A 19,216-nucleotide genomic window follows, 5' to 3' on the forward strand; every position below is an offset into this window, starting at 1 on the left:
AAGGGCTTTCCCCCCGACGAAGCCTTGCGCATGGCCAAAGAACCAATTCAGCCAGCGGCCAATTATCTTCGGGGTCCCGGTCCCGGCTTGCCTGTTGACGAACAGTTGCTGTCCTGCGAGAGTTCCCGTGAAGAATTCGTGCACAATTATGAGCGCCAAGCTTCAAGTAGAAGCCCCGAAAGGGACGAAAGAAACGAAAGGAATCCCAACGAAATGACCGTATCGCTAATGCCCGTGGGTTATCCAAATGAGAAGCTCAACCATCAGGAGAAATTGGATCTTGAGGAGGCCATACTGCAGGAGGTGGTCGTGGCTGGGGCCAGTGCGGCAGCTCCCTTGCGTTTCTCCAACATCCATTTCAAGGCGGGATTCCTGAAAGTGGACTGCTCCAATCAGGCAACCGCCGACTGGCTAATGCAAACCGCCGAACACATATACGCGTACAAGGGACGTCCCGTCGTGCCGAAGCTCGGTGATCCCAAGTCCAAGTACTACTACATTACGATTTTCCTGCCACGCAGCGAAGGCAAATCCGATGAGTTTCTGCTGGGTCTGATTAGGTCGCAGAACAAGTACAACACCGATCTCTGGAAGGTAGTCTCACGCAAGAGCCAGGCCGGCGGCACGCTGCTCGTCCTCAGCATAGACAAGGCCAGTGCCACGGATATAGCTGCCAACGATTACTCAGTGTTCTATCGTTACGGCACAGTTCCTGTGCGTGGGCTACGTAAGAGATTTGGCGACAAGTCGCCGCCGCGACCCTCTAATCGTTCCGCTAGACATCCCAAAGCTAAGCCGTCGAAACCTGTTAAGCAAGAAACAAACCCCACCGCCCAGGAGCCCCATCCTGTCGTAAAGGAAGATCCTTTGGAGGAACCAGATGAATCGCCGCTTTGCATTAATCTTGCATCCGATGACGAGGGCGACAACTAAGACCAGTCCTGAAGCTTATTAGCCTTCTATTGGGTGGCTTTAGATCCAGATTGCAGAAATTATTCCAATAAACTTTCCTCTCAAAAGCAATCCTTAAAATCACCCATAGCCCGTTGTCTAATAAATGCATTTCAGTATTCCATTTTAAAATCATCTTTTTTCTCATTTTACCAAAACTAATCACATTTTTCAGATTTGTAAAACTTGCTCCAGGCCAGTTAGTCTTGGAGTAGTAAACCCCACGACGGTGGAGGCTCGGTAATCTTTAACTTTTTTTATTATCTTTTTCGGGTTTTTGAAAAAGGTGCGGTAAGGAATTATATTAAAATTGAAATATCTTGGGTACTATATGTCCGATTTCGGAATGACATACCTCTTTCTACTCGTAAGGATGCCGACTATCGATTGCCATCCAAAAATCCCCATTCTAAGATATGACCCAAATTGACCAAAATGGCAAGGGGTTACATCACGTTTTTTGTGAAAAATGACTTTTTTCTGAAATCAAAAAAACCTTGATGCCAATCTATTCTATGGATCTCCACGAGTTCAACGCGCCCAATATTGCAGGGATCGGGCTTTATTTGGCCGAGATATGGCCATTTGAAGTTTTTCGGAAATTTTCAAATTGAAATATCTCGGGAAAATACAGTCCGATTTCGGAATGACATACCTCTTTCTACTCGTAAGGATGCCGACTATCGATTGCCATCCAAAAATCCCCATTCTAAGAGATGACCCAAATTGACCAAAATGGCAAGGGGTTACATCACGTTTTTTGTGAAAAATGACTTTTTTCTGAAATCAAAAAAACCTTAATGCCAATCTATTCTATGGATCTCCACGAGTTCAACGCGCCCAATCTTGCAGGGATCGGGCTTTATTTGGCCGAGATATGGCCATTTGAAGTTTTTCGAAAATTTTCAAATTGAAATATCTCGGGAAAATACAGTCCGATTTCGGAATGACACACCTCTTTCTACTCGTACGGATGCCGACTATCGATTGCCATCCAAAAATCCGCATTCTAAGAGATAACCCAAATTGACCAAAATGGCAAGGGGTTACATCACGTTTTTTGTGAAAAATGACTTTTTTCTGAAATCAAAAAAAACCTTGATGCCAATCTATTCTATGGATCTCCACGAGTTCAACGCGCCCAATCTTGCAGGGATCGGGCTTTATTTGGCCGAGATATGGCCATTTGAAGTTTTTCGGAAATTTTCCAATTGAAATATCTCGGGAAAATACAGTCCGATTTCGGAATGACACACCTCTTTCTACTCGTAAGGATGCCGACTATCGATTGCCATCCAAAAATCCCCATTCTAAGAGATGACCCAAATTGACCAAAATGGCAAGGGGTTACATCACGTTTTTTGTGAAAAATGACTTTTTTCTGAAATCAAAAAAACCTTGATGCCAATCTATTCTATGGATCTCCACGAGTTCAACGCGCCCAATCTTGCAGGGATCGGGCTTTATTTGGCCGAGATATGGCCATTTGAAGTTTTTCGGAAATTTTCAAATTGAAATATCTCGGGAAAATACAGTCCGATTTCGGAATGACACACCTCTTTCTACTCGTACGGATGCCGACTATCGATTGCCATCCAAAAATCCGCATTCTAAGAGATAACCCAAATTGACCAAAATGGCAAGGGGTTACATCACGTTTTTTGTGAAAAATGACTTTTTTCTGAAATCAAAAAAAACCTTGATGCCAATCTATTCTATGGATCTCCACGAGTTCAACGCGCCCAATCTTGCAGGGATCGGGCTTTATTTGGCCGAGATATGGCCATTTGAAGTTTTTCGGAAATTTTCAAATTGAAATATCTCGGGAAAATACAGTCCGATTTCGGAATGACACACCTCTTTCTACTCGTAAGGATGCCGACTATCGATTGCCATCCAAAAATCCGCATTCTAAGAGATGACCCAAATTGACCAATATGGCAAGGGGTTACATCACGTTTTTTGTGAAAAATGACTTTTTTCTGAAATCAAAAAAACCTTGATGCCAATCTATTCTATGGATCTCCACGAGTTCAACGCGCCCAATCTTGCAGGGATCGGGCTTTATTTGGCCGAGATATGGCCATTTGAAGTTTTTCGGAAATTTTCAAATTGAAATATCTCGGGAAAATACAGTCCGATTTCGGAATGACACACCTCTTTCTACTCGTACGGATGCCGACTATCGATTGCCATCCAAAAATCCGCATTCTAAGAGATAACCCAAATTGACCAAAATGGCAAGGGGTTACATCACGTTTTTTGTGAAAAATGATTTTTTTCTGAAATCAAAAAAAACCTTGATGCCAATCTATTCTATGGATCTCCACGAGTTCAACGCGCCCAATCTTGCAGGGATCGGGCTTTATTTGGCCGAGATATGGCCATTTGAAGTTTTTCGGAAATTTTCCAATTGAAATATCTCGGGAAAATACAGTCCGATTTCGGAATGACACACCTCTTTCTACTCGTAAGGATGCCGACTATCGATTGCCATCCAAAAATCCCCATTCTAAGAGATGACCCAAATTGACCAAAATGGCAAGGGGTTACATCACGTTTTTTGTGAAAAATGACTTTTTTCTGAAATCAAAAAAACCTTGATGCCAATCTATTCTATGGATCTCCACGAGTTCAACGCGCCCAATCTTGCAGGGATCGGGCTTTATTTGGCCGAGATATGGCCATTTGAAGTTTTTCGGAAATTTTCAAATTGAAATATCTCGGGAAAATACAGTCCGATTTCGGAATGACATACCTCTTTCTACTCGTAAGGATGCCGACTATCGATTGCCATCCAAAAATCCGCATTCTAAGAGATGACCCAAATTGACCAAAATGGCAAGGGGTTACATCACGTTTTTTGTGAAAAATGACTTTTTTCTGAAATCAAAAAAACCTTGATGCCAATCTATTCTATGGATCTCCACGAGTTCAACGCGCCCAATCTTGCAGGGATCGGGCTTTATTTGGCCGAGATATGGCCATTTGAAGTTTTTCGGAAATTTTCAAATTGAAATATCTCGGGAAAATACAGTCCGATTTCGGAATGACACACCTCTTTCTACTCGTACGGATGCCGACTATCGATTGCCATCCAAAAATCCGCATTCTAAGAGATAACCCAAATTGACCAAAATGGCAAGGGGTTACATCACGTTTTTTGTGAAAAATGATTTTTTTCTGAAATCAAAAAAAACCTTGATGCCAATCTATTCTATGGATCTCCACGAGTTCAACGCGCCCAATCTTGCAGGGATCGGGCTTTATTTGGCCGAGATATGGCCATTTGAAGTTTTTCGGAAATTTTCCAATTGAAATATCTCGGGAAAATACAGTCCGATTTCGGAATGACACACCTCTTTCTACTCGTAAGGATGCCGACTATCGATTGCCATCCAAAAATCCCCATTCTAAGAGATGACCCAAATTGACCAAAATGGCAAGGGGTTACATCACGTTTTTTGTGAAAAATGACTTTTTTCTGAAATCAAAAAAACCTTGATGCCAATCTATTCTATGGATCTCCACGAGTTCAACGCGCCCAATCTTGCAGGGATCGGGCTTTATTTGGCCGAGATATGGCCATTTGAAGTTTTTCGGAAATTTTCAAATTGAAATATCTCGGGAAAATACAGTCCGATTTCGGAATGACATACCTCTTTCTACTCGTAAGGATGCCGACTATCGATTGCCATCCAAAAATCCGCATTCTAAGAGATGACCCAAATTGACCAAAATGGCAAGGGGTTACATCACGTTTTTTGTGAAAAATGACTTTTTTCTGAAATCAAAAAAACCTTGATGCCAATCTATTCTATGGATCCCCACGAGTTCAACGCGCCCAATCTTGCAGGGATCGGGCTTTATTTGGCCGAGATATGGCCATTTGAAGTTTTTCGGAAATTTTCAAATTGAAATATCTCGGGAAAATACAGTCCGATTTCGGAATGATATACCTCTTTCTACTCGTAAGGATGCCGACTATCGATTGCCATCCAAAAATCCCCATTCTAAGAGATGACCCAAATTGACCAAAATGGCAAGGGGTTACATCACGTTTTTTGTGAAAAATGACTTTTTTCTGAAATCAAAAAAACCTTGATGCCAATCTATTCTATGGATCCCCACGAGTTCAACGCGCCCAATCTTGCAGGGATCGGGCTTTATTTGGCCGAGATATGGCCATTTGAAGTTTTTCGGAAATTTTCAAATTGAAATATCTCGGGAAAATACAGTCCGATTTCGGAATGATATACCTCTTTCAGCTCGTACAGATTCCGACTATCGATTCGGATTTCAAATACCCAAGTTGTAATCATTTAAAATAACATGTATGGAAATTTTGGAACTGGAACCGCAGTAGACAAAGCCAAAATAAGGAGGGTGTTTTTAGTGGGCCGAAAATACATAAGTTTATATATTGGTTCACATTATCAGAGTGTTTAATTACAGGTGATTGTCATACAAAAAAAAAAATCGGAACGCTTAAACGAAACCTAGATCAACACAATATAAGCTGGTGTATTAAGGACAAAACATCGCGACGTTTTTAATTCAATAATAAATTATTAGGCATTAATCATTAAGTACAACACGTATTCAAAAATTGGATTACTCCAGGCATATTGCTAGGTCATTTAAGGTCTAATGATTAGAGTCTAGAGTATTTACATAATTCAATTCGATGCGATTAATATATATGTATATATATATAGCTGCCAATTCGTTAAGATATATAATATGATGTAGCCTGTGTGTGGATTAACAAATGTGTTTGAGCAGGATATATAGATGGGCAGATATTTAAGTGGATGCACTCAGGCATGCATTATCTTTAGCACCTGCACGCACAGTGGTGCATGGTATACATATTTGTATACATATATATATATATAGACTTTTAGTAGCTGCTTATTAACTAGACTATTAATTAATATTGCATTCTGTTTGCGTTTTCAACAAATTCATATAACAAACTTAATTCCGCTTGGAGGAGTTGATTAAATATTTACAGCAGTGCGTCAGCAGATGCTTCTCGCCGGATGAGGAATTATTATTGTTGTTATTGTTATTATTATTGTGATGGTGATGATGCTGCGGCGCGCCCAGCTCACGCGTATATATATCCAGACCATATTGACCCTCCTCCGGAAAGCTGAAAGATTAAAGTTTTCAAATGAATTCGAAGCGTGAAATTTGTTATTCCCATCCAACTGACTTAATGATGAACGTGACAATGTCATCCAGCGTGCTGTGCGTGACATATTTGGCCAGTTTCTTCTCCTCGATGCCGTTCTTGTGCAGCGTGGCCATGAAATCGGTCAGCGGGCGCGACATGCGGAACTGCAGATCCAAGCTGCGGCCGGCAAAGATGAGCGGATCCTGACAAGCAGAACAAGATGAAGTTAGAACCGGCTGCTAGTTCAACGCCAGCTTGTACCCACCTGATGTGTAATGGGTATGAGTCCGAAGAGGCGCGTCGCCTTGGTGGGGCCCCACTCGCCGCTGGCGCAGTCCGGCAGCGGCACCATCACCGTTTGCAGCTCCTCGCAGCAGATCTGGAAGCAGGCCAGGATTTAGAGTGGAGCCAGATAAGATTAATGGGTGTTGCTGCTGCTCACCTTGAACTTGCACACAGACTTGAACTTCATGGGCTCGCCGGTCAGGTATTCCTGCGGCGTCACCGCATTGGCGAATATGTCGAGCAGAAAGGCGCCCGAGCAGGGCGCATGGACGCGGAACGCGACAATGTTGCCAATGACGGACTGCATGACGAAGCGCTTGAGCGAGACGCCATCGTAGGATAGCTCCTCGTCGCTGTCATAGAACTTGAGGTTATAGTGGAATATCAGGCAGCTCTGCATGTCCGTGGGCATGGCGATGCGCACGGTGGCGGCGCCCGTGTCGTCCGTGAAGACAACGGCGCCGTAGCCCTCGTCCGCAAAGTGGAGGCCATAGCGAAAGAACAGCGAACGGACAAAGGGCAGATTCTCGAATTCGCGCAGCGTTATGGGTCGCTTCAGCAGCTGCCACTCCTCCTGCAGCGGATAGAACTCGTAGATGAACTCGCGCGGATCCGTCAGAAAATAATGGTCATCATACTCATAGCTGGAAGGAGGCAGAGAGATTTAGAGAGTGAGTGTGGCGAGTGGGCCAGGACTCACCGCAGGCTGTCGTTCTTGCCGCGTCCCTGTTTGGGCGCCTCCTTGGCATTGACCAGATGGCGTGCGCCCCAATTGCACTGGACAAAACGCCAGGCGCCGGCCACATAGACCGCATTCCAGGAGTTGCGAAAACGTGAATCCTGAAACTTGACGCCCGGCTGATAGCCGGCGCTCTTCGAATAGCCCTTGATGACCACACAGTGGAGGCCCGCATAGCTGCAGAGGCGCTTGAACAGCACATGGTAGCTCTCCGTGCCGTATTTGATGCCGCGCAGCAGGCCCATCGGCGTATCGCCGCGCAGATCGTCATCAAAGTGCATGGCATTCAGATTCTTGACCGTGATCCAGCGGAAGATGGTGCGCGCCTTCTCGATGTCCGTGGTGCAGCGGCCGACGAGCTGCCGCACCAGATCCGTGAACGTCTTCTGATCCTCCTGCGCCACCGAAATGGCAATGCGATCCACATCCTCGAACTCAATGGGATCCGTGTAGATTTGAAATTTGCTAACTGCCGGCGGCGCCGGCACAGGCGCATTCAATGGATACTCAATGGGGACGGCGCCCTCGCTGAACTCATCGTCGAGAAAGATGCTCTCGCTCTGCATGTACTCGGAGCGTCGGGCGCTGATCAGCTCCAGCATTTCGCTGGACTGGCGATCGACCAGGGCGGCCGTCTCGTAGCGCTCGTGCTCGAGCATTTTCCGTGTGATGCTCTCCTTCTTCTTGCTGCGCCGCAGCGTCATGTTCTTCTCGAGGTCCTCCTTTTGCTGTTCGTGGCGCAGCGTCAGGATGTTGGCCTCGTCCCGATTGCGACGCGACGTCGCCAGCTCCTTCTCGAACTTGTGCGTCAGCCGCTGCAGCTCACGTTCCCATTCGTCCTGGAATTCGTTTTGTATCTTGCGATCCTCCTCCTCGCGCTTGCGCGCAAACTTACGATACAGATCGTCCTCCTCCTTGCGATGCTTCATCTCCAGGTGCGCCTGCTCCTCGCGAGCCTGCAAAGAGAGCTGGTGAGAGAAGCTCGAGAGAGAAAGCGCCGCATCTCGTTTCTGGCCATGTTGCAGCAGCAGCAGTTGCATTTGCAATGCTTGGCTTGTTAACTTGGCTAATTATAATGCCACGCTTCAGCTGCGACGCTTGGCTAAATATCTGACATTATCTGCAGTCCACCCCCCCCCCCCCACTCCGCCCCCCCTTCACTCCTTGCCACACAACTGGCGCTGTGGTCACGCATTGCGTGCGCCTTCTCGATAACTAGGCGAATTTTTCTAATGCCCACTCAAAATTTCACCCAACTACAAATTGCGGTAAATTAAATTCTACAAATTACGACGTGAGTGCAAAAAACGGTTTGAGACTGTTTTGCTGATCTTTTTGGACTGAGAGACCAGCTTAAAACAAGGAAGTTTGAAATACAAAAATCCAGAAAATACTAAAAGGATCTTTTAAGTATTTATGAGCATTTTTTTTTTTTATCTAGCTAAGATCTGTAATAATGTGCTGTGGTTATGAGATACTGAAGGAAATTATCCGGCTTCGCCCTGGTCACATTAAGAATGTCAACTTCAGTTAGATGCACATGATATCCAATCAGAGATCAGTACCCAATAAGCTTTAATCATATACACATCGAGTAAAACAAACAAACTTATCGTTTGCCCGAGAGTGTTCCCATGAATTTAACCCTTTTTGAGGCACATAAAATTCAATTAGTTGGCTTTGTCATAATTACAGTCGGCTGCAGGTTGCATGTTGCACTCAATTTCGCATACAACATGTGTGGCAAATAATACGGCATTAAACAAATTAGCCATGGTCCGCATTTAATTAATGCTTCCGCATGGGAATTTCGAAGCATTTAGCGCCACACACACACACGTGCACATTAATAACTACATATAAGCCATAACAATATGCAATTAAAACCAAATTTCAATGTCAAGTTCAAAACAATAACTTTAAAACAAAAACAAACAACAACAACAAAAAATGAGTAATAAGCAGCCGCAGTGGCAACAACAACAACAACAACTAAATGGTTCATAGCCCCGTTGACAATGGACAGTCGAATTGCGTGAGCGTCCAAAAAAATGAAATATAATAAAATTGAGAGCAACAACATTTATGACGCCCACTGTGACAAATCCCAAGCGCAAAAGCAACAACAACAACAACAACGAGAACAATAACAACAGCAGCAGCAGCAGCCGAAATCGAAATGAAAACGAAAGTGCAAAAGCTTCGAAAATTAATTATTGCGCAAGCTACTTATACAAACCAAAAATTCCCCTCGCCACAACAAATTTCCCTCCACAAATAAATATGTATACACGCCTGCATTAACGGTAAATTGGCCAGACTGCGTCTGACAAAAGTGCGCAAAAAGCTTAAAGTTAGGCATGAGGAAGTGTTTGCGGGCCAATAACAATTACATGGCGTGCATTGCATAAGGGCCGCAAATGGACAGAGAGAGAGAGAGAGAGAGAGCGAGGGAGAGCGCAGTGCGTCACGCACACAGTGAGAGAGCGTGCAAGAGAGCGCCAAAGAATGACGCTGCCGACTGCGCTGCTGTTGCTGCTGCCGCCGTGGCTGTCAGCTGAATGATGAAGCAAATGCGGCGACGTTGCCGTTACTTTCACTCTGGTGCGCATAATTTAGATTTTGCAAACGGCGCAGCGTTGACGTCGACGCTGACGTCGCTTTTAGTGCAGCCGGAATAACGAGTGACGGCGACGCACACACAGATATCCGTATATGGTAATCTATGCTGCCAGCACAGCGGCCGCGGCAGAGGCACACTGCTGGCCAAAATGATGTGTACGACTGCGTTAAACCAGCTACAAATGAGCTCGCAGCGTTGTTTTTGCTGTTGGTGGTGGGTGTGTGCGTGTGTATGTGTGTGTCTGTGTGCGTGGCAGTTGTAAAACATGCAAAATTTTTAATGATTGCATGCATGCAATTTTTCACATATTTTCTATTAGACGGCGCTTTTTTGTGGCTTTTGCGGTGTGGCAACAACAAAGCCATCAAACACCTGTTCGAAATTTGTTAAATTGAGCGTTGCAATAATATGCGCCTGCTGCTGTTAAGAGTTGTTGTTGTTGTTGTTGTTGTTGCTGCTGCTGCTGATCACTCGCGTGTGGCATTCTCGAAAGTGAAAGAAAAACTGTTTGTGGTGCCACCAACCAAACGAACAGATCACACACACACACGCACACACAAAAACTTGTGCGATTTTAATTTCGTTTTTTTGAAATCGGTTTTTCTTTTTTTTTACGTAAAATGCGATTATAATGCTTTCACCATCATGCAGATTTGCAGCGTCAAGCGATTACAAGTGCCAAGTCATGCTAAGTCAAAGCTAAAGCTAAAGCAGATCTGCCATAGATATAGATATAGATATAGATATAGATGCATATGCGACTCACTTGCCAATAAATGCTGCAGATAGCCATAAATTGTAATCGAGATGGCAAATGCAAAAGCTTTTGGCCACAATTGCAGCTAGTTGGCAAATGAAATGCATTTTCATATTTGAAAAACGGAAATATACATAAATATAGATATTAACTATGCTGGTCAACTATTTATAGCAATCCTCTTCTTCTTCTTCTTCTTCTTCTTCTTCAGAGAGCAGTCTCTGGTTTAACTGTGTTTCTTTTTGTAGTTAGTCTAATTAATGCAAGTCTTGTTAATTCTTAAGCTGGTTTGGACTGAAGTGGCTCGTGAAAACAAAAGACTTAGGCAACAAACTTGAGCGCACAAGTGCAAATAGCACACTAGCCTACATAATCATGACTCTGCCTGCGATTGCATTAATTAAATACCCCCAACTCAGCTCAACTCAACTAGCTACTCGACTCGGATCAATGCGAGGCGGACATGGCAAAACGTAGACGGAGCTGGAGCTGGAGCTGGAGACGAAGCATTGCACAACCGTTTGTTTACAAGACACAGCTAGGTAGAGTTTAACTGTGTGTGTGTGTGCGTGTGTGTGTGTGTATTGCCAACCCGCTATAAACGACTTTAACAATGATTGCTGGCCAGGCTGGCTGGCTGGCTGGCTGGCTGGCTGGCTGGCAGTTAAATTTCATTAGATGTTCTGCACTAAATAATTTCTTAATTTGCGGCCAGTTAGAATAGATACAAGAGAGGGAGTATATATATATATATAGAGTATACGTACCAGGTAGAAATCAATTGGCTTCTCGCGCGCCTTGTTGTAGGCCTTTTGTACTTCGGTTTGCTTTAGAGCATGCGCAATATGCAAAGCGCTCGCATCGAAGCGTCCATATTTGTAATCGGAATCGTTTTGCGATGGGGAGCTCACCTCCCGCCCGCCGCCTCCAAAGCCATTGGGCGTTGATTGGCGCGAGCCGAGGCCGCCGCCGACGCCAACACCTGCAAGTGTTAAAATTCATAGTATACGGAGCAAGTGCATCCGGCTGCTTGTCGTAGCTCACCATCGATTTCGGTGCGTGTGCCGCGTATTTGCTCGTTCACGAATTTGTTGGTGCGCGGCGCATTCAAGGCCTGCCGAATGCCCACCGCTGTCTGGTCCAGATGGCCGGGTCCGCTCTTTGGTACATGTGAACTGCAATAGACCTGCAATCCAAAACACAAAGAAAAAGCGTTTATCATGATGAAATGCCTCAGCAATTGGCTCGGCCGATTTGTACAAACAGATTAGCCCGAGACAAAATGCTTATTACGCATAAATTGTTGGGCAATCTTGAAGTTGAATCACGGCGCTTCACGCTTTTGTTATGCGTAGATCATATTGACTGAAATCTCTCTATAAAAGGTGTTTGTTTTTTCTATCTTGAAAGATGTGCTGATGCTCTGACCTTATAAAGAACTGCCTGGTAACGCGGCCCAAAATGGACACGGTCTCAGGTGCCAGAATTGGCAGCTTAGTTGACAAATCAAAGACGATTTAAATACAGCTGCAAATAATGAGCATAACTCAAAGATACCCTGTAAACAGGTCTAAAGTGTCGCAATACTTGCTTAAGATATGTGTAAGTGAGCTATAGAAACTTGGCAACCCTGGCTGCAATAGGCTCTGGCAAATGTTTTTAATTTTTATATACTCTTTGAGAATCTGCATACCAAGTTTGGTGTATATAGCGCTTATAATTCTCGAGTTATGCTTAAGAAACCAAAATTGGAGGAGATATCGAGAAAAAAAGTTTGATAAACTCATGAATATATAATTCGAATTTCAAGTCTCATGCTTTTATAGCTTAAGAGATCGTTCAGATAGATTTATACCTATTTAGCCCTTTTTAAAGGGTATACTTTGGATTACAGGGTATATAATTTCAGTTTGATGCTATCTTGACATAGCCTTATATTAAACTAGAATACTTTTGGCTACTTCGAGGCACAACATTTAAATAGAAAATAAGTTGATATCTTGTTGTATTCAATTCAATAAAAAGACAATTGTTATTGCTTTAATCTAAAATCTTGGCAAGTTTCTAGCTAATTGAAAAATAACAACAAGTTATAGGAAAAGGGCAAATAAGTTGAAAACTCAGCGAATATGCATGTTAATTAAATTATATTCTTGTAATTTGTTTAGCGCAGTCATAAATCAAATTTTCAACTGTTTAGTTTCTAAACTGTCAAACAATGTTAGGTGCAAAGCTGCGAGAGACTTTGCGGCAACCGCTTCACCTACTCGCAGCTGGAGGCCGCCTTTAAAGCCATAAATACAGATATGCATATAGATATATATATATAGATATAGATATAGATATATATGTATGTCTGACAGACCGCAGTGACACACATTTGGCTAAGTGCAATAACAAAGTTATTTATTGTTATGCATGCGTCGTCGTAGTATGCAAATATTTCAACTTGTTGCACGTTTGTCGCCTAAGTCTTTCGTTTTTTTTTTCGTTTTTGTTTTTTCAACTTGCCTCTTTGTCGTCCTGCTTGTGCTGATTGTTGAAATATGTCTTGAGCGTCAGCTTGGTGCCGCAATGGACGCACTTGAAGCAACCGGAATGAAAGAATGTGAAATCCTTGAGTGGCCCCACGCGATCCACCTGATAGACGGTCTCGCTGCACCGCAGGCAGGTCGACTCGTAGAAATTTGGCCGATACATAGTTGTTGTTGCTCCTGCTCTTAACTGATTTCCGGTTATCTTCTACGTGTGTGCGTGTTTTGGTTTTTACTTTTATTTTCAAATTTCACTTGCAATTTATATTCTGTTTCGATTGTCTCTCTGTCGATTTGTGGTGCGGCACGTTTATCGGGTTCTACTTGTTGTTGCCGTCGTCGTCGTGACACTTTCGGTTTGGCTTGTTCAGCTCCTCTATGTTAATTTATTGGCCAGCCAATTGGTGCGCCATGTTCCACATCAGCTGCTGCTGCTGCTGTTGCTGCTGCTGCTCAAGCCAGTAGCTGCCCAAAAAAATAAAAAATTAAGAACGAAAAACGCATCAAATAAGTCACAAATGCCAAAAATTCAATAAATTGTGAGTCGACCGACTGGTAAATACCCTGTAACTAGCTGCGAATTGCGGCAATGTACTCGCACACAGTTATATAAAAGCACAGGCAGCTTTATACAAATTATGTTAAACATTTTGCTTAAATAACTTTTCTCTTTATTGTTTAAAGAAGAAGAAGAAGAAGAAGAATGAATATACCGAAGAATTCGAGCTAGGCTAAGAATGAACTGATCTATCTAATCTATCTAACTTTTCTCTTTATTGTTTAATCTTTAATAATTATTTAGGGCTTGAAGAAGGCGCTAAACTACGTGAATATACCAAAAATTTAAGTTATATCTCTTAAAGTCTTCGAGCTATGCTAAGAATGAACTGAACTATCTATCAATCAATCTATCTATCTGTGCATCCATCTAACTATCGTTCTATCTATCTATCTATCAATCTATCTATCTATCCATCTATCAGTCTATCAATCTATCAGTCTATCAATCTATCAATCCAATCTATCAATCTATCAATCTATCTATCTATCTATCTATCTATCCATCTCTCCATCTATCTATCTATCTATCTATCTCTCTATCTATCCATCTATCTATCTATCTATCTATCTATCAGTCTATAAATCTATCAATCTATCAATCTATTAATCTATCTATCTATCTATCTATCTATCTATCTATCTATCTATCCATCTACCTATCTAACTATCCATCTATCTAACTATCCATCTATCTATATATCTTTCTATCTATCTAACTATCCATTTATCTATCTATCTATCTAATTATCTATAAAATCTATCTATAATATCTATCTATCCATCTATCACCTGTCTACAATCGATATTTATCGATTTCGAAAAGACGAACCAAGTTATAAATAAACTAGACTTTAGTTTCTGCTGCCTGTCACAGACAATATGCCCATTTTCAGCTAATAGCTGCAGGGTATATAAATCTGGGTATACAAATCGAAACAACAGATTTCAAGCAGAATCCGCAAGCATCGCTTGTGTGTGGGCATTTGATGATTTCCTTTTAGTAAGCGCTGCCCCTCCCATTTTGGTCATATCAATGGCCAGCCAGCCACGAAAACGGCTACCAAAACTGGCCAAAAGCCGCCGTCGCATGGCTAAAAAGTCAAAGTCAAAGCCAAAGTTGCTTCATTTTTCAGTTTCAGTGTGAAGGCGGCAAAAAAAAACTAAAAAAAAACTTTCATTTTTGTTGGACTGTGGAAAATATAATTAATGAATTTTAATCAAGTGGACGCGATGGACAACGGCCGCAAATAAATATGGTCAGCAGCGGAGCTGGGCCGACTTGACTAATGTGTAGGGTATGAAATGGCATTGCCATTGACCTCGCCGCGGCAAACGTGCAACAGTTGAACTCGTTGCGGCTGTGCAACGTGCAACGTGCAACGCGCAACAACGGAAAAGCCGCGCGCTGCCTGGCACCAGCTGCAATTGTTTTTCTTTTGCTTTTGCCATTTGATTAATTGCAGCGATTGTTGTTGTTGTTGTTGCTGCTGCTTTTCCACAATTAAATCAGAGTTGGTAAACCATAAAACACACACACACACACACACACACACACAAGAGCATGTAATATTAATTGATTGTGTTGCAGTTGCATTTGCACTTGCCTTTGCTTTTGGCCAAAATTAAAACTAATGCGCTTTTATGGCAGGCTTTGCTTTCTTTTCAAGTTTAATGAACGTTAAAACAGAGAGAGAGGGGGAGGGAGGGGGGGAGGCATGCTGTTGTCTTCGTGATTAGCGCATTGAAGGTTGCTGCCCGCTGCTTGTTGCATGCCACTTGCCACTTGCCGCTTGCCGCTTGCCGCTTGCCATGTGGCAATGTAAATGCAGGCAACGTTTTGTAACACCAAATTATTTTGATTGCCTGCAAAACCATTTTTCAAGTTCCGCTTTTGAGGTTTTGCTCTCGATCGAGCGTTACAAATGCTATCAAGTGCAAGAGGGGTGGGCGAGGGTATGGGGGGGGGGGGGGGGCAGTCCCTCTCAAATATGATTAGCATTTAGCTTTTTCTTACATTTCGGACAATGAATGCACACGATTTTAAACAAAATGCTTTAGCTTTTAGTAGGAATAGATACAAAGTTAATTCCAGTTAAATGTGAATTTTAACGATACTTTTCAAACTGTTCCCAAGTATTTATAGATAAATATTCGGTTATTAGTCTATTGGATATGGATATATATAACAAAAACTGTTCTCATTTGTCTTTTACAGATATTTTTGTATTTATTTATATCCACTCTTCCGAGTTATACTTACAAACAAGACATTTCATAAACTGTTCCCATTTATTTACACTTTGCGTTTCTGCATCTGTTCTCACTTTTTCTATTTAATAATTTTTCTACTTACTTATATTTTAGAAGAGCATTTCCCATACAAAAAATTCTCTAGAGTTCTACTTGCAATCAACATATGTCATAAATTTGTTCCCACTTATTTCTCCTTTGGGTTTCTGTACACAATATACTCTGTTCTCACATTTATTTTTTTATATTTTTCATTAACTTATATTTTAGCTTAAACTCTAGACATTTTCCAACTAAAGCCGGGTAATTTAACATATAAAAACTCTCTATACCGAGCTCTAGTTGCCATGAAAATCGGCCACAAACTGTTCCCACTTATTTGGCTTTAAATATCTGCATTCTCCCACACATTTAAAAAGCTCAAGTTTTGTTCAATAATATGTTAAACTGATTTTCTCAATTAATACCAGTTTAAAGTTAACACCAAAATGGTTTTAGATACTTTTTAAGCCGACAGCTCGCAGCATTCCAATCCGCACTCATCACAGCTCAACTAAATAAGTTCCGTGTCAATGGGCTGTCCCATAAGGTGAATGATAGGCCCAGGCTTTGGTTAAATTAATTTGGCGCCGCCGCTGGCAGCCCACAAAGAAATCAATCGACATTTGCGAGCCATGAATGAAACGCCCACACGAAAAGCAGCCGTAACGGAGGGGGCGGGCGGAGGGGGGGCGTATCTGTGATGCGATCACAATCGATGTGATTGAATGGTCTAATTAGACGCTGCTTTTGACATAATTAGCGTGTAATGATAATTGTAATGACAAGCGCACAAAGACTTGGACATGTCTGACAAATCGTCGGCCCCGCCAAGGGGGAGCCGCGCTTACATCACAGTCACAGCCGTAATCACGATTCCCCAGTGCGACCGCGACCGCGACCAGCGAAGTGTGACTAAGAAGCGCTTCTGGCTCTATTTCTATACCCATTCCAATTGCCATCGCATCTCAGGTTGGGGACTTTGTGTGCTTAGTGGGCGTAGAATTTCGCACATGCCAAGCATAAAACTCATCTCATGTATCACTCGACTTAGGATTTGTTTTCCAACTCAATGCATTTTTACAATGCTATGCGGAAAAATGAACAACAAGGCCAGCTGGAAATGCCGAACAAAATAATCAAATCTATATGAAATATTTTAGTTGAAGGATTAAACGAACTTTTGAGAGATAAAATACACAGTAAAAGAATCTAAAAATGAACATATATAAACAAACAAATTTAAGAGAACGTATCCAAGCTCCTAATTAGCATATTTGAACGACGAAGGTCATTTGAAACCTGATTATTACAATATAAATTCTTATTTAGGCGCCACAAATTGTGTTTCGTTTTTAAATATTCAATTTCCTATTACGCAATACCAAAAATTCTCTCAAAAAGTAAGCCAAAGAAATCAGAAATATTCAAATAAACAGTTTGGGAATGATGGCATTATTTCGGAATAGTTTGTACATAAAATCAATTTGGATTCATTCAGAAAATAGACTTAAATCAAGAAAACGAAAGTCGCTCAATCAAAATATTTAAATAGATTAATTTCGAATAAGCTATTTGCATACAGAGAGCGTTGGGTTTTGGTGTGTTTATCAATTTGCTGCGTGACAGTTTTGGTGGCAAGTTTGTGGCTTGAGTCTTTTGTTTGGCGCTGCCAGAGAAACGATAACAATGCCTATCGATATTAATAACAGTAAAAGACGCAATGCAGCCGCAACAACGGCAACAAGGTGAACACTTTAATGAGCTTGTATTGGCATAATTGCCGCTGTCAGGAGGGAGCAACAACAGCAACAATAAACGAAATGAATGTCTATATAAAATACAGCTTGTTTATATCTATAACTGGTTTCCCAGTCATTAGTAATGAAACAATCATAGTTATTTAAACAAAATGCAAATGATTGCGTCACTTTCGACCGCTGCACACGGGCAAAGCAGATAAAGATAAAAACGAAAATGAAAATAGAAAAAATACAAACACAATTTAAAGTGCGCGCTTACGAAACGAAATGAATAGCATTAACGAAAAAAAACGAGAGATAACTGTGGCTGCCGTTATGCCATCTACTTAGTGTGGCAAATGAAATGCGCAAATATTGGAATAATGGAATGTGGAAAGCGGGCGCAAGTCTTGTTAATGGCTTAAGCAAATCGGCTGCTTTTCGTACTTTTGCCTTGTGCTAATTGCAAGTGTGCTAAATTCCGGCTGCTAATTAAAAACGCCGCCCCAACAATGGGCGAGAACTGTCGAAAATAGTTAGAAGCTAAACAACACTAAAACGCAGTGTGCACTAAATTACACAGACGACAGTTATTATTTACGTACGAAACAGACAAAAGGGAAATAACAAACACAAATATGCAGCAGCAACAACAATGAGAGCAGGTGCCTTCTAACTGACGCCTGCTCCTATCCTCTCTCTCTCTCTCTCCCTCTCTCTCGTTAAATGTGCGTGTGTGTGTGTGTAGCTGCGACGTCAGCGGCGCATGCTTGCAATCTTTCACTTTTTTGTGTGGCTGCGCTGGCGCGCTCCACTTTTTGTAAATTATTTCTCGTCTCTTTCCATTATTATTATTATTTTTTGCCTTGATTATACACACGCGATATATACATACATATGTATATGCAAGTGCATGGCTGGAAAGTTCGCTTTAGACGGTATGCACTTTGGAGGCCCTTGGCTCCTCTGTTCTGCCACCAAGCGTTTGACATACTTTGTATTTCAGCATTTCAATTGTTTTCTGTTATTCTTTAGTGTTTCGGTTTTTTTTTTGTTTTTTAGTTTTTGTTTCGTGTGTTGTTTTCTACGCAGCTAAACAACTTTCTTCTCATGCGTTTTGAGGGGCGCGCGTTGTGCAAAAGTATTTATGATAAATTTCACACACACATGCAGACGGCATAAGCATAAGCTGGTATAGCAACAAAACTCGCCACTAAAACACACACACACCTATACAAACACACATACACACTCACGCACACAGTTCAGTGAGCACAGACACAAATGTTTGAGATTCTTTATTATATATTAGATTTTTGGCATTTTTGTAATATTTTCGGTTTGTGTGCGAGTGTGCAAACAACGGCTCAACAATATACCAACACAAGTGCAAACTATAAACGGGAATGTAACAAATTTCATTACCAAACGAACACATACATATAAACACACACAAGTGCAGGGCAAAATAAAACCGACCGCTTCGCACGCTATTTCGTTGACGATCGCTATGGAACTGATCCGAGCTTTGAGACATGTGCAAGCTTTAGGCC

General features: G+C 42.0%; 1 protein-coding gene across 2 annotated transcripts; it reads right to left on the minus strand.

The window, feature by feature from the left end:
- Positions 1-5,478: 5,478 nt before the first annotated feature.
- On the minus strand, positions 5,479-19,193 carry Hil (Hillarin). Of its 2 annotated transcripts, none has more exons than XM_064690933.1 (9): positions 19,104-19,193; positions 13,049-13,536; positions 11,582-11,723; positions 11,305-11,519; positions 7,119-8,113; positions 6,576-7,062; positions 6,399-6,512; positions 6,173-6,336; positions 5,479-6,109 (listed from the first exon to the last, which is right to left on the minus strand). In XM_064690933.1, exons 2-9 carry the CDS (start codon positions 13,235-13,237, stop codon positions 5,932-5,934), a joined length of 2,484 nt encoding a protein of 827 aa, XP_064547003.1. In that variant the 5' UTR covers positions 13,238-13,536; positions 19,104-19,193; the 3' UTR covers positions 5,479-5,931. The 2 variants fall into 2 exon arrangements, with proteins under 2 accessions (XP_064547003.1, XP_064547004.1); XM_064690934.1 differs by having other exon boundaries at positions 19,089-19,161.
- Between the last annotated feature and the right edge of the window lie 23 nt (positions 19,194-19,216).

Source organism: Drosophila montana, unplaced genomic scaffold (genome assembly GCF_035044405.1).
Source record: "Drosophila montana isolate Dmon_TW-CO22-7 unplaced genomic scaffold, ASM3504440v1 contig_3319_1, whole genome shotgun sequence".
NCBI lineage: Eukaryota > Metazoa > Arthropoda > Insecta > Diptera > Drosophilidae > Drosophila > Drosophila montana.

What these genes read in the sequence shown, in the direction of transcription:
- Hil (XM_064690933.1), bottom strand. Translation starts at nt 13,237, where the DNA reads ATGTATCGGCCAAATTTCTACGAGTCGACCTGCCTGCGGTGCAGCGAG. An exon ending in CACACGCACCGAAATCGATG is followed by an intron (nt 11,520 to 11,581) that starts GTGAGCTACGAC and finishes TAACACTTGCAG; the next exon opens with GTGTTGGCGTCGGCGGCGGC. An exon ending in AGCCAATTGATTTCTACCTG is followed by an intron (nt 8,114 to 11,304) that starts GTACGTATACTC and finishes CTCTCTTTGCAG; the next exon opens with GCTCGCGAGGAGCAGGCGCA.